This window comes from Vipera berus (genome assembly GCF_964194415.1).
Source record: "Vipera berus genome assembly, chromosome: Z".
Classification (NCBI taxonomy): Eukaryota; Metazoa; Chordata; class Lepidosauria; order Squamata; family Viperidae; genus Vipera; species Vipera berus.
The window spans coordinates 72920114-72935769 of NC_138205.1; the positions used below are offsets into that span (position 1 = coordinate 72920114).

Below are 15656 nucleotides of genomic sequence, written 5' to 3' on the forward strand. Positions count from 1 at the left end.
TGTCCTAAATCTATCCCGTTAAATCCATTGCAACTGTAGTGCATAAAAATAGGTCTAGGGGAAAACATATTCCAGGATAATAGGGACAATAAATTAACAAATCTTTATAAAGAATCTTGACAGCCCACGAATGAAAGGAATCATTCTTGGTTGAATTGACCAACAAGTCTTGTCATGAAACGGGAGAAAGACAATACAGGCATGATGTTCTATTTATCTCTTTATTTAAAACCTAAATCCAATCTTAGAATGTAGCTGTTGAATTTCAAAATAACTTTCACATAATTTGGTGTTTTAACAAAAATAACTTACTTTTATCTATATTCCGTTTTCTCAAGCAAAAGTATTTAGCAGCAATAGTATTTTTATTGGCCAGCATGATCATTCCCATATCAAGTCTGTAACTAGGTTTTACATACTGAAAGCAGTATTTTCTTATATTCTTGAAGAGTGGATTCAAACATGCAGATTATAAACTTCACATACTGAATGTTCTAATTTTACATGCTATGTTACCATGTTCAAATTATGGCTAGTAAGGCATTTGTCATTCTGCCCTGCCAAATGTCATTTTCACAGGAATATGGAAAAATTGTATATATGGATAATATTGAAAAGTCATCTTCCATCCATAAAGAATGTTTTTTTAAAAATCTGGTGCAATTTACCTGTTGTTCTACCTTAGAAAATGTTGGTAATTTGATAAAATCATTTCTCCAGAAGGACCACCCTATCAATTCATTTTAATAGTGTGTTTTTTCTCTTTTTATAAAACATTTTGAATTTGTAATGGTGGTTTTATAAAGTTTGTCTGGATTTTTAAGATTGTGACAAACCTGTTCTTAAGCAGTTGTAATGAAGTAGTAAAAGAAGTAATAAAATAAAGTATGTCTCTCCCCAGATAGTCTCATTATGGTTATATACATAATCTGAAATAAGTTATTGCTAGATAAATGTATTTGAACTAACAAGTGCAATTCTTTTATCAAATTATCACAATTTAAAAAGTACCCTTATATTATCAGATGAGTGATTATGAAACATTATTTCTATATGCTTGGCTTTAAGCATGCTTTAAGAAGTTATACCAAGTCAACCAACTATTTGGCTGCAATACAAAGCAACTTTCCCAATCTGATTTCCTCAGTTATTTTAGATTCGATATTACAGATTTTTTTTTTAAAAAAAGATTCAGAATAGTGGTTTCACTTGTATAGAACCTGGAGATACATCCAAAAAGGCAAAGGTTGAACCAACAGAATTCAGAGTACAAATCCAATTATGCCATCCTGAACCCAAGTTCAATAAAAGGAATAGCAAGAAACTGCATTGAAATATTCTCCAACATTATCCTTGCTAGATAATGCATTTGATAAAAGTAGAGTAAACATGAAACACAAAAGATTGTTTATCACTTCCCCACAATTTCCCTTGTTGTTAGACATGGAATTCCTCCCCCCCCCCCCGGCTAAAGCTTCACAATGTAATGAATGGAGCAACAGATTATTTTTCTTTATAGAGGATAATAATTTAAGAATGGAAATTGCAGTAGGGTCATTTCAATCTAACTGATTTCAGCATCCTTTGTTTTGTTAACATAATTTTTTTCCATGCTTACTGTTTGTTCTGAGAACTATATTCCTTTTTTATAATATTTTATTAGTTTTCCAATATTTACAATAATATCTTTAAAAAGCAACGTGGTATCCAAGTTACAATAGCTCCATTTCAGACAAATACATATTACAAATCTCCACGTTATTTATAACCAATACTACTACTTTTTTTTCTTCGATATATACTCTCTTATCTAAATTAACATATTTCTTATTGCTATCCATCAATCATTTAATAGTTTATTTTATTTTATTTTTTGAATATATATCCATCAATATTTTAGTATATTTCATATTTTAACATTCCATCTTTAAAACATCAAACACCTTATCTATTTTTTCTAGCTTTAATTCTACATTGATAATAAAATTAAAACATTTAAGATTTCTCAATTTCATATTACTAAAAATCCTCTTTTTCCTTTATACAATTCTCTTCAATACCTAGTAATGTAGTCCAATTCTCATTTATCTCATTTCCATATCTATATCAATTATACAATATTTAAAATAGTAGTCATTAAGATACAAATCACAAGGAGGAAAAAAAAAGAAAAAAAGGACAATAAAATATTCTTGTTTCTCATTTAGTTTCCACATATTAAAAATTAACCAATATTTGTTCCATTTTAACATTCAATACATCCTTCATGTCTCTGCATGCAAATATATTAGTTACATTCTATCATTCTTAACATATATATATCTTAACCCATATCATTTAGAAAAACTCAATATTTCAATGTTAATATTCATACATTCGTATTTTGTTTTTTATTTTTATTATTATTTTTAATTAATATTTTTATCTACTCATCAAAACATTCTCGTAATCCCAGTACCAACCTGTCTATTTTAATATTATCTATTTGGCCTCCTAAAAATGTTCATATTTCTTCAATCTTATTCTTGCTTTCTTCCTTTGCCATGTCATTTTACGCTTCTTTGCCTCAGTATCATCAAAGCATTCTTGTATTACTATATCATATTGAAGTGGACCCCAGTCTCCACCTTTGAAGAATTAAACAATCTGCCAACAGCACCAAATCTTATTATTTTCACCTCTTGATACAATTGTCCTGGTCCAAATAAACTTCCTTCCAAATTTTCTCCATCACCATCTTCAAAAACCTGTGTTTGTTGACTATTTAATTCTTCTACCGGTGTATTTAATTGTTCAATTTCTTCTGTTAAGTTCTGTCCCAGTAAAATATTACTTGTAGTCACAGTTTGAATTTGAGTTTGTTTCATCGAGATACTTTCTAATTCTTTCCCAAAAGCTCTTATTTCATCGCCACCTGTAGAAAGGAGCTGATAAGTTTGGTAAGATATTTCCCACAGAGCATGAATTTGTTTTTGAAACTCTTCCATTGTAAGCTTTCACATCTGATGTTCAAGGTTACTCTTTATCTTGCTTTCTTAAATATTTTCTTGGTTGTTTTTTTTAAAGAGAAAATCAGAATTGCAACTTCTAATTTAGCCACTGGGTGTCCCCCAAGTACTTTAAGAGTTCTTTTGTTATTTCTTTCTTAAACGTTCTTTTGTTTCCAAAAAACACCCGAGTTTGTTTGCCGCCTTCCGAAGGGAGGGTTAAATTCCCCCTCCCTCTCCACAGGGGGGAAAGTACTTAGCAGCTTAATTAGGTGAAAAGAAGATGATTAAGGTACAAGAGAGGAATCTTACCCTCATCTCTTCCACGCTGCTTTAATGTTGCCTGATGGTAGTTTTGACTTTGACTGTCTACAGCCTAGGAGCTGGCCATATTCCTATGGTCAGTCTTTCGTCTGCCGGTACAAAGGGAATGCAGGCACTAACGAGGGGGTTGCTGTCCCCCCGCATTTCTGCAAAAGCTCCTCCTGTCTGGACACCCATCCAGGGTGACTCTTCGGTCCTTTTTGGACCCCCCAGCGATGCGAATCTGGACGCGGAAGACGGGAGCCGTCCCTGAGAACTATATGCCTACTGTATCTGAAAGTTGGGGGAAACCATTGTATTATATATAATTGATTCCTCTTTATGTACCACCTTTTGATACCTTATAAGAACTTTTGCATATACTTTCAAACTATGATAGTTAATAAACATATACTATTTAAATGAATGAAATATAAATCAGGCATGCCCTTATGGACAGAACTGGCTAAGGGCTGTTTAGATTTCATTTGATAAGTTCTAGGAATAAATAGGTTCTAATGATCATGCTAGTTGGGACTTAGGGAGTTTTAATTATTAATTAAATTTTTTAATTATATTTTTAATTAAGCAATCTAGAACAGGGCTTTTCAACATTTTTACAGATTGTACCATTTTTAGGATATTGCAATATTCAGGTACCACCAGTTGCCTAGCAAGGTGTCAAAAACTCAATGACCAAAAAAAAAAAGGAAAAAGTGATAAAGTACAGGTAGTCCTCAACTTACAACAGTTCACTTAGTGACTGATCAAAGTTACAATGGCACTGAAAAAAGTGACTTATGACCATTGTTCACATTTATGACTTGCAGCATCCCCAGGGTCATGTGATTTACATTCAGATGCTTGGCAGCTGAATCATATTTATGATGTTTCAGGGTCATGTGATCCCCTTTTGCAACCTTTTGACAAGCAAAGTCAATGGAGAAACCAGATTCACCTAACAACCATGTTACTAATTTAACAACTGCAGTAATTAACAAATGTGGCAAGAAAAGTTTGTAAAATGGGACAAAACTCATTTAACAAATTTCTCACCTAGCAACATAAATTTTGGGCTCACATGTGGTCGTAGGTTGAGGACTATCCGTACACCCACATACCATACTTTTACTGGCAAACCTGTGCCTGTTTCTCTAACATTAATCTTTGTGCTGTTCTATCCCTTTCTCTCCCTCTGCTTGTCTCAAAGAACTCTCCTCCATCTCTCTTTCTCCACCCCCTTCTTTCCCTGTTCTTTCTCTCCCATTCCCACCAAAACCACCTCCTTTTGTATCCTCTCCTCTCTCCACCCTCCTCCTCCTTTTCTCTTCCAGGTGCAACGATCAGCATGTATCTGTGTGCACCGATTCTGGGGCCTCTGTCTCACCTCTGCAGCTTGCAGAAGTGCCAATCAGCAGGTAGTTGTGCGCACCGATCCTGGGGCTTCTGCCGAGCCGACAGGCTTGCGGCACCAGCTGACTCTCCCTCAGGCTTGTGCGGTTCGCTGCTTCAGCTCATTCCTCTGCCCCGCTACACTTGTCTAGCAGGTCACATACCACCTTCCAGGTGCCAAAGTACCACCAGTGGTACACGTACCACCAGTTGAAAAGCCCTGATCTAGAAGGCACCAGATAAAGCAAACATAATCTTAATTGTAGAGTGATCTGCTTTTCAATGAATTTTGGTGGGTTTTTTTTTACTTCAAATGATGTAGCTCATGACATCTCTAGGTCAAGACTATTGGCTGCAGTAAAGTACAAGTTAGGTATTATATGCCAATAGCACTAAAGATTTTTTTCTATTCTGAAGTATCTCAAGTAGATAACAGAATATTAAAAACTGGTTGGCCATGTCTCCTCTTCCATGAGCTATTAGGTTCAATTATAGTATTTTATTAGAAGTAGAAGAAAGAAGATTGTGAACAAACACTATTAAAAAGTGAATTTTATTTGCAGTTATCCAAGTATATCCAGCCACAGAAGCCTCCATGTCTCCATAAGTCACAATCCACACAGTGGCAATGGGATATCCTAAAACGCCCACAAAGGGGTCAGAAGTGGGAATAGGAAAGAGAATTGTTAAAAGCAGAAGCTTATTCATTTTTAAATGAAAACAAAATACACAGCAGTTCTTGTTCAATGTCAGGCCTTGAGCGAAGCTATCTTCTAACCATCTTTTGGGGAAAGAAAAAAGTAGCTTTCATCTTTTTCATCACCGCTCATGTTTAGAATTCTCATCAGTGCATTCCACTATCACTCCACCTCCATTTCGAGTTAGATCCTTTCTATTCCAGTCCCTGTCAAGGTAAAATTCAGCTAAAACTGGACAGTGACTTGATGCTACTCCACCCCATGACCAGTTATCAGGGATCCAGGGGTTTGTAAGACCTTCTCTTACAACTGCCCAATGACCTGTGGAAACAAAAAGATGCAGGAGAAAAAGATGAATGTCAGTATTTGGAAAGACAAAAGAAATACTTACAATGACACGAAAGCTTCTTACTTTTAAATATTAATATGTGGGTTTTTTTTATTAAAGACAGTACATCAAACATTATAGCATCAAGGAACTAAGTGAGTACAAACCTATTTAGTGCTCAGAAACATGAAGGTTAAGTTCCAAGGCTGACAATACTATAGCCCTTGATTTTCCCATAAATGTTACATACAAGCCTTGGTCAATAAAACATTGGCCATTCTAATGTAAAACATCCACATGTAGCAACCTTTAACAAATTGGTAGGTTTTAAATATGTTAGAAACAACTCCCAACCTCCCCAAGAAGCAAAATATCTGGCTATATTATGAATATAAATAGATATGCCAAGATAAAAGCCTTCATAAAGCTGGCATAACACTGAAAGGCACACTTCAAAATAACACTTGCTATATTTGAAGTAGTCGCTGAACTAACAATGATATATACAATAATTGAAACTCAATGTTCTCAATATTCATCTCCCCCCAAAATAGAATCTTACCAGTGAAAATCTTTTTCAAGCCACGACTGATCCAGATATTGTCCAGAGACTTGGAACCTTGAGGATTCTTTGTGCTGATGTTTGTGAATGTACTTGCAGGAACAAGATGGTGGAACTTTTCCTTTCGTAACAAATCATGGTCACTACTATCAGGGGGCTGACTAAAGTCACCCAAAATAATCACATCTTTTTCACCTAAGATTGGGAACAGTACAGTCATAAAAGGTTAGTGGAAGAATGTCAGAACTGATATCCAGATGCTATATCACTAAGGAGATCGCTTCTGTGAGAATGTCTTTGCTATAATACCACAGTCTCTTCCATTGACCTTATTCTCAAATCTTGGTTCTAATCTATCCAAAACCCTTTGTCATTTCAAATTGTTAGTACTACAACCTATCCCCATTTTATTTGCTAATAAAATGGAATATGGTACTAGTATAAAGGTAAAGGTTCCCCCGCACATGCGTGCTAGTCGTTTCCGACTCTAGGGGCTGGTGCTCATCTCCGTTTCAAAGCCGAAGAGCCAGCGATTGTCCAAGGACGTCTCCATGGTCATGTGGCCAGCATGACTGGACGCCAAAGGCGCATGGAATGCTGTTACCTTCCTACCGTAGTGGTCCCTATTTTTCTACTTGCATTTTTTTACGTGCTTTCGAACTGCTAGGTTGGCAGAAGATGGGACGAGTAACAGGCGCTCACTCTGTTATGCGGCACTAGTATACAATAATGCTAAACAAATAATTAGGCAAACATAGTGATGTGACTGACAGTGCATCACACAGGTCTTTTTGTTCACCTAAAATGAAATTATTGAGGATAACTCTCTTACCCAAATGAATAGGTTTATTTATTCTGTTCTTTCCATTATTCTTAATTTAATATTATCTACTTAATTATTTGTTTCTTTTTCATTTGGATTGCAGGAAAGAAAATCATGAGTTTAGCAAGATTAAAGAGACAACATTTAGAAAAATATAGATATGTGTATCGTTTTTTTAAAAAGTACATTAAATTGAATGTAAAAGGACTACCATATAGTATTTGGCTGTGAAAATCAGAGGACCACTAAATGATAGCTCAGAGATATTGACAACTTTTTTTCCAATTAAGTTATATTGATAACATGTATGTTATTATTAATATAAATTATTAATATAACATTAATATACAATAATAAATGTGCTATAATACAAGTTGAGTTGCTAATATGCTAATCTGTCTGTTCAAAGGGTATGAGAAAACGTTGTGCAGGAATAAAACTGCAGACAGTTTTATCCTAAATCCTCCTGTTCTTATTTATACATTAAAATATAAATATTTATACATTAAATATAAATTTTGCAGCTTGAAAATCCTCCCCAAAAGAGCTTTATGTCTAGGTAAGTAGGTAAAAGTTTGCAAATACTAGTAATTGATTTCTCCCATTTCCTTTTAAGATACCCAATAATTGTTCTTATTGTTCTTTCCTAATTTTTGTATACAGCTCCATTCCTCCCATGGATTTATTCTGCCACAACTCTTCAATTGTTTGAATTTAAAAATAGTCTCTATCCTACAGATTTATTTTAATCAAGTACTTTTACTTGGTCTCAGAACTGACAGTAGTAGCCACATGTTTTATAAGAAATAATCTGGTCTTGTCAGACTAGGTCCTTTTTCTATTTAAATAAGTATAATCTATTGATAGACTGATTCATTGATTTATATAGTGACTAGTTTACTGAGCAAAAAAAGATTTGAAGTTAATGAGTATCCATGATTAATGTGAAAATTATAATTATTTGGGTTTATGAAAAGCATAAAAGTAGTCACTAAGCTAGCAATATTTTACAAGTTATTAACTATTTTAATATACATTTATTATTATTTTTATTTTAACTTAGAATTTATTAACAAGGTAAACCTTTAACTTAACTTTTAACTTATTACAGTATTTTTTATAAATTAAGAATTTATTAATTATTTTTAATAGTATCTATTGAGGCAGCAAGTACACGTTCTACTGCAATTACATGCTACAGACTACAAAGTAACTAGATGAGGGAGTCACATTTAACAGTAAATTTGTAGTGGATGAAATACTAACTGCATGAAAAAGACTTGATATCTAACATCTGATAACCTCAATCATTATAAATCTCCACCACCAAACACATTGCTTCTGTGTAGAAACTCATCCTAACTATACTTGTGTATGTGTGACCATGACATGGAAATTGTGATTTCTTTCACAGAAATAATTTGATTTTAAAGAACTAATAGGCTTTTAGGCCCATCTCTTTTCCAGCTTCAAAACTGATCCAATAGCTGTTCTGTGCATGACCACCTGGAATGAGACAAGTAGAAATTAACATCGGGGTAACTGGCTAGCAAAACTTGTGGCAGTAGCTGAGAAAGCCAAACCATTTAAAACTCTGCAACACCATAAAGATGAGGACATAAATATGTAGCCACGCAGGTGAAGTAGCTGAAGGACCACGCTGGGACAGCAGGCTGGCTAACAAGGTTTATTTGGGAGCAAGACAAAAGGGGTACAAACTCGTTCGGCTTTTATAGCCGGCTGCCGGCTGGCTGGACCAATCAGGGTTTAGTCTTTTCGCGCCGCGCCTCTCTCATCCAATCGTTGGGCCCGCTCTCTGACAGCTCTTTCTTCCTCGTGGCCGGCGGCTCTCCGTTGTTTTGACAGCCGCGAGCTGTCAGTCGGCTGCGCCTGCGCTCTGGCGGGGAATTTTGACAGCTGTCAAAATCCCCGTGTGTTCTCCTGTCAGTTTGGGTTTACCTCATAGTTTAACGTGTTTAACAATAGTCATAAGTGTTTAACGTGTTTAACAATAGTCATAAGTATTTACATATATACACATATATATTACAGCAGATGTTTAAAGAAGTAATAGAAAAAAGCTTACTCAGTTGGATTACAAATCGTTTATTTTTATGGGGGATTGGAATGGCGTTTTGGACGTACAGATGGATAAGGCTGGCTTTTTTAAGCGTGTTCCGTGTCATGCCAGATTGCCTAAGTCTTTTTTCGAAATGAAGGATGATTTGGAATTGCGAGATATTTGGCGTGACACACACCCGCATGAAAAGGATTATACTTTTTTTTCTGATAGACATCAATCTTTTTCTAGGATTGACTTTATTTTGCTGACTAATGATTTTTTTTCTAGGACTAAGAAGGTAAAGATTTGTGCAAGAGCTATTTCTGACCATAGCCCAGTATGGTTAGAGATCAATAAGGACAACAGAGATAGGCGCTCGTGGCGCGTAAATGAGAACTTGTTTAGAAACCAGAAAAATGTGGAAGAGTGTAAACAGCGAATGAAGGATTTTTTTGAAATTAATATGAATAAGGATACTTCTATGGATATGGTTTGGGATGCTAGCAAGGCCTATATGAGAGGAGTGTTGATATATATGAATAATAAACATAGACGTACTTTGGAAGCTAGAAGGAAGGAATTGGAGAATGAAATTAAGGAAAAAGAGAATGCTTTGATTTTGAATCCATTGGATGTGAAGACCAAGGAGGCTATCAAGCTATTAAGAGGACAATTTGATAAATTAATGGCTGATCAAGTGGCAACCAACTTGCGGTTTGCCAGGCATAATACTTTTTGCAATGCTAATAAGCCAGGTAGATGGCTAGCTTATAGACTAAGGAAAAAGCAGAGGGCTTCTAACATAGACAAAATTGAACATAAGGGGAAGGTAGTGTTTCAACAGGATTTTATTAAGGAAGCCTTTGTGGATTTTTATTCTAAACTATACGCTAAGGAGAAGATTAACGAAAAAGACATTGATGAATATTTGGAGAATGCTAGCATCCCGGTTCTTACGCAAGTACAAAAAGAGGAGATTAATCAATTGATTACAGAAGAAGAAATACTCACAGCAATTAAGGAGTTGAAGGTGGATAAAGCGCCAGGTACAGATGGTCTGACTGCGGCCTACTACAAAAATTTACAATTAGAGATGGTTAAACCGTTAAAGGAATTGTTCCAGACAATCCAGAGAGGGGGAAAGGTGCCTCCATCTTGGAGAACTGCCTTTATCTCTCTGATTCCGAAGGAAGACCAAGATGCTACTCAAGTAAAAAACTACAGACCGATATCACTATTAAATACAGACTACAAGATATTTGCTAAGGTGTTGGCTAATAGATTGATGAGGGTTCTGCAACGGGTGATTCATGGGGATCAAACTGGGTTTATTAGTGGTAGGCAAATGAAAAATAACGTGAGGCATATAGTTGATGTGTTGGAATTTTTGGAAAGGAACAACCAGATCCCTGCGGCGCTAATTTTTTTAGATGCTGAAAAAGCTTTTGATCAATTGAATTGGCAATTTTTGATGAAAGTTTTAGATAAAATGAATTTTGGGGATAAATTTTTGCAACCAATTAGGGCATTATATCAAAAACAAACAGCTCGAATAATAGTTAACAATAGTTTGTCAGAAGTATGTAATATTGAGAAGGGTACAAGGCAAGGGTGCCCGTTATCGCCTTTGTTATTTGTGTTAACATTGGAGATATTATTGGTAAAAATACGAAGTTCGGAAAGAATTAAGGGTATACAGATTAGAGATCAGGATTATAGATTGAGAGCGTTCGCAGACGATCTGGTTGTTACAGTGACCCAGCCGGAGAGCTCTGTTGTGGACCTGATGGAGATAATAATGCAATATGGGAAGGTTTCTGGATTTAAAGTTAATGTACAAAAAACTAAAATTTTGGCCAAAAACATGACAGCATCGCAAAAGGCCCTTTTAGAAGGGTTAACTGGATTTGAGATTGTCAAAAGGGTCAAATATTTGGGGGTGCTTTTGTCGCCCTCTAATACAAAATTATATAAAAATAATTATGAAAAATTGTGGGGAAAAATCCAAAAAGAAATGGAGACTTGGGAAAAATTGCAATTGTCTTTGTTGGGGCGAATCGCAGCAGTAAAAATGAATGTCCTGCCTAAATTCTTATTTTTATTTCAAATGATACCGGTTCTTAAGAAAGATTCTAATTTGGAGGAATGGCAGAGAGGTATCAATAAATTTGTTTGGGCAGGGAAAAGGCCACGAGTTAAACTTAAGATTATGCAGGATACTCGTGAAAGAGGTGGTCTTAAAATGCCTAATCTTAAATTATATTATGAAGCTGTTGCGTTAGTAGGTATAAGTGATTGGATTAACTTGACACAAGAGAGATTATTAAATCTTGAGGGCCACGACTTGTTGTTTGGTTGGCATGCATATTTGTTGTATGATAAGAAGGTAGATAATGTGTTTAGAGTGCATATTTTAAGACAGGCATTGCTGAGAGTTTGGAAGAAGTACAGACATAAGTTAGACTGTAAGATACCATTGTGGGCAATTCCAAAAAATATAAATGTGGGTTTTAAACATGATGTGACTACGTATAAAGAGATTTTAAGCTTGGAAAGAAATGTCTGGAGTTTGAAACCATATAGCTTCTTGCGAGATGAGGAGATTGTTCAAACTTGGTTTCAATATATTCAGTTACGGGCCAGGTGGAAAGAAGACCAGAAAATTGGTTTTACAATGACTGATGAAAATCTGATAAAGCAAATTAGAAATCAGGGACCAGCACATATTAAACGGATATATCTTGCATTGATAGAGATTGACTCAGAAACAGAACTTGTTAAGGATTGTATGATAAAATGGGCCCAAAATATTCAAGAAGTTATTACAATGGACACGTGGGAGAAGATCTGGGTGAGGAACGTAAAATTTACACAAGCTCAAAATTTAAGAGAGAACTTTTATAAAATGTTTTATAGATGGCATTTAGATCCTAAAAAGCTTGCAAGTATGTATCCGAATTATCAACCAAAATGTTGGAGGTGTGGTGATGAAGATGCAACATATTTTCATGTATGGTGGACTTGTAAAAAGGTTAAGGCCTTCTGGATAAAAATTTGGTGGAATATGCAGAAGATTTTCAAGCAAAGGATAAAGTTTTGTCCGCAACTTTTCTTGTTGGGAATAATCACAGATGCTACGGTTGTGGACACTAAGTTGATGTTGAATTTAATTACGGCAGCAAGACTTTTAATAGGTCAATATTGGAAGAAAGAGGAACTGCCGACCATAGAAGAATGGACTTTAAAGGTTTCCGACCTGGCAGAGATGGCAAAGATTTCGGCTTATTTGAAAGATCACTCGCAAGAACGTTATATTATGGAATGGAGAAAATGGATTGAGTATATCCAGAACAAATATAGGGTTAAGAAGTTTCATGTAGCATTTGAATAAGTCTTCCTTCTCTTTTTCTTTCTTTTTTTCTTTTTTTTTCTTCTCTATATATATTTAATATTATTAAGGTTTGTATTGTCCTATATAAGCTAGAGAGTGATAGATTTTAGAGTTTATGGTTGTTAGTGTATGGTTGTTTATGATTGTTTTTTTTCTATACCTTGTATTTAGCTCTGGGAAGTCGGGGGGGGGGAGGGGGGGAGGGGTAGGGAGGGAGGGAGAGGGGAGGGGGGATTGTTAAAGATAAACTGTATGTTAAAACTTTTCAATAAAAAACAACAATAGTCATAAGTATTTACATATATACACACATATATTACACCCCTTACCCTTCCCCAGGATTGCTTCCTCCCCCCTGTTGTTGGTCGTTGCTGCCTGCCCATTCGTAATCTTGTAGATAGGCTGGTGCTCTCCTGGTTCGGCCGGATCGACGCAGGGGTGTTTCGTTCTCTCGTTCCCCTTCCTCCTGCGGTGGTGCTGGCAGTATGTCGTCGGGGGGTGGAGTTGGGTCATTGGTTGCGGGGAGGTCTTGGTGGTGTGATGTGTTTTCTGGTTGTCTGGGTCGGAGCTGGTCTACGTGTCGCCGTTGATTGCCTTCGGATGTAGTGTGTATTAGGTAGGAGATAGGTCCTGTCTGCTGTATGACGACCCCTTGGACCCATTTGTTGTTGGTGGTATATGACCTGGCCCAAACTAGTTGTCCCAGTGAAAATGTGCGTGGTGGGGGGGTTGTTCTGGTTCTGGGATGTTGTTATCGGGGTGCAGTCTGTCCAGCCGTGTTATTAGCCTCCTGCCCCACCTGAGTTCTGCTGGTGTTTTGCCGGTTGTGGTACATGGTGTGGTATGTTGGGCCATGAGGAATTGGCTGAGCCGGCGGTGCCAGTCTCCCTTTACGAACTTTTTTAAGGCTTCTTTGGTTGAGCGAACCATGATTTCTGCCATCCCGTTCGTCGATGGGTGGAACGGCGCTGATGTGACCAGCCTAATAGAGTTCCTCATAGCGAACATCTGAAATTCACGAGAAGTGAATTGTGGTCCGTTATCTGAAACTATGACGTCTGGGAGGCCGTGGGTGGCAAAGACCCTCCTGAGTGCTTGTATGGTGGATCCTGAAGTGGTTTTCTTAAGGGGCATTACTTTGAGCTATTTTGAATAGCTATCTACAATTACTAAGAAACTTTGTCCCCGGATTGGTCCCGCAAAATCTAAATGGATGCGGGACCATGGGTTCCTAGTAGTCTCCCATTTATGCACTGGGGCGTGGGGTGGTTCACCTCTTGTTGATTGGCAAGGGTAACATCCCCCCACGTGGGTTACTATTTCCTTATCAATTCCGGGCCACCATACATAGCTCCTCGCTAGGGATTTCATTTTAACTGTCCCAGGATGTCCTTCGTGAAGTGTGTCTAGGGTTTGTGGTATGTTTTTGTTGGGTATTACTACCCTGTTCCCCCACAAGAGGCATCCTAAGTGGGACGACAATTCGTGTTGTCTGTTAAAGAATGGTTGGAAGTGTGGTTCCGGGCATTTGGCTGGCCATCCTGTGGTCACCCATCGTAGGACCCTGCTTAGGATTTTATCCTTGGCTGTGTTTTTGGCTATGATTTTAGCGGAGAGGGGGCACTCCGGTAGTTCGGATATTGCTAATATGTTTCCTGCAGGAGCTGGGTCTGTATCTTTTGATTGGATGGGCAGTCTGCTAAGACAATCAGCGTGTCCTAGTTCCCTTCCTGGCTTGTGTATTAGTCTGTATGAATACGCTGACAGGAAGGTGGACCAGCGCAGAATTCTCGGGGATAAAATTTGGGGGGTTGTTTTGTCCCGTGAAAATCCCCAAAAGTGGCTTGTGATTGGTGAAGATGGTGAAGGGTCTTCCGTATAGATAATCATGGAACTTTTTTACGCCTGCTACTATGGCTAGAGCCTCCCTGTCTATCTGCGCATAGTTCCTTTGTGCTTTTGATAGTGTGCGGGAATAGAAGGCGATTGGTCTTTGTGTGCCATCCTTATATAGGTAGCTTAATACTGCCCCAATTCTGTAGGGGGAGGCGTCGCAAGCGATGCACACTGGGACCTCCTCCCTAAAGAGTGACCGTAGAGCTGTTACAGATAATACTTTTTAGTGATTGGAAACTGTTTTCATGTGTTCTAGTCCAAGACCAGGCAGTGCCCTTGTCTAATAGTCTGTGGAGAGGCTCCGCTATTGTAGCCTTGTGAGGTAGGAATGCGTGATAGAAGTTTAGTAATCCTAAAAAGGCTTGGAGTTCTTGTTTATTTTTGGGACTGGGGGCTGTTTGAATAGCTTCTAATTTTTCACTGGTAGGATGGATGCCTTTGGCATCAATTTTATAGCCCAGAAATTCTGTAGAAGTGACTCCAATGGAGCATTTCTCTCTTTTTAATTTGAGACCGGCTTTTCTGAGCCGGTCCAAGACAGCTGACAGCCTATCTGCTAAGTTGGCTTCAGTTTCTCCGGCGATGAGTACATCGTCGAAGTATGGGCAGACCCCGGGTATTCCTTTTAAGGTTTTCTCCATTATGCCTTGGAAGATCCCCGGGGCTGCCGAAATGCCGAACTGTAGCCTTTTTACTTTGAAAGCCCCGCGGTGCGTCACGATTGTTTGTGTATCCGTGGTCTCATTGGTTACAGGCAATTGCAAGTACGCCTGCGTGAGGTCAAGTTTCACGAAGATGGCGCCGGAGCGGATGGAGGCGAGGACGTCTCTCACCGCTGGAACCGGGTAAGCGTGGGGACTTAGAGCTAAGTTTAGGGTTGCTTTATAGTCAGCACATAGTCTTATCTCCCCGTTAGGCTTGACGGGGGTTACTATTGGGGTTTCCCAGCTTCCCCCGTCGGTAGGTTCGAGTACCCCTAGTTTCATGAGGCGTTCCAGTTCGTCCTCAATTTTTTTCTTGAGGGCGAATGGAACCCTCCTGGCTCTTATTCTAATGGGTTGGACGGTCGGGTTTAGTTTTAAGGAGATGGGGGGGCCTGTGTATTTCCCTAGCGAGCCGTCGAAGACGTCTGCATACTTGTTGCAGACGGCTTCGAGGCTGGCGGCCTGTACAGTTTACCCCTGTGATGGCAATGCCCAAGGGGCTGAACCAGT

The 15656-nt window shown here is 37.8% G+C and overlaps 1 protein-coding gene across 2 annotated transcripts in view; it reads right to left on the bottom strand.

Annotated features, from left to right (window-relative positions):
- Positions 1–1623: 1623 nt before the first annotated feature.
- EEPD1 (endonuclease/exonuclease/phosphatase family domain containing 1) overlaps positions 1624–15656 on the bottom strand; it is an 82086-nt gene continuing 68053 nt past the window's right edge. For both annotated transcript variants that reach the window (XM_081346498.1, XM_081346499.1), the window contains 2 exons: positions 6271–6465; positions 1624–5701 (listed from right to left, as the gene is read on the bottom strand). In XM_081346498.1, coding sequence (XP_081202624.1) covers positions 5502–5701; positions 6271–6465 — 395 coding nt within the window. In that variant the 3' untranslated portion in view covers positions 1624–5501. The remainder of the gene's footprint in view (positions 5702–6270; positions 6466–15656) is intronic.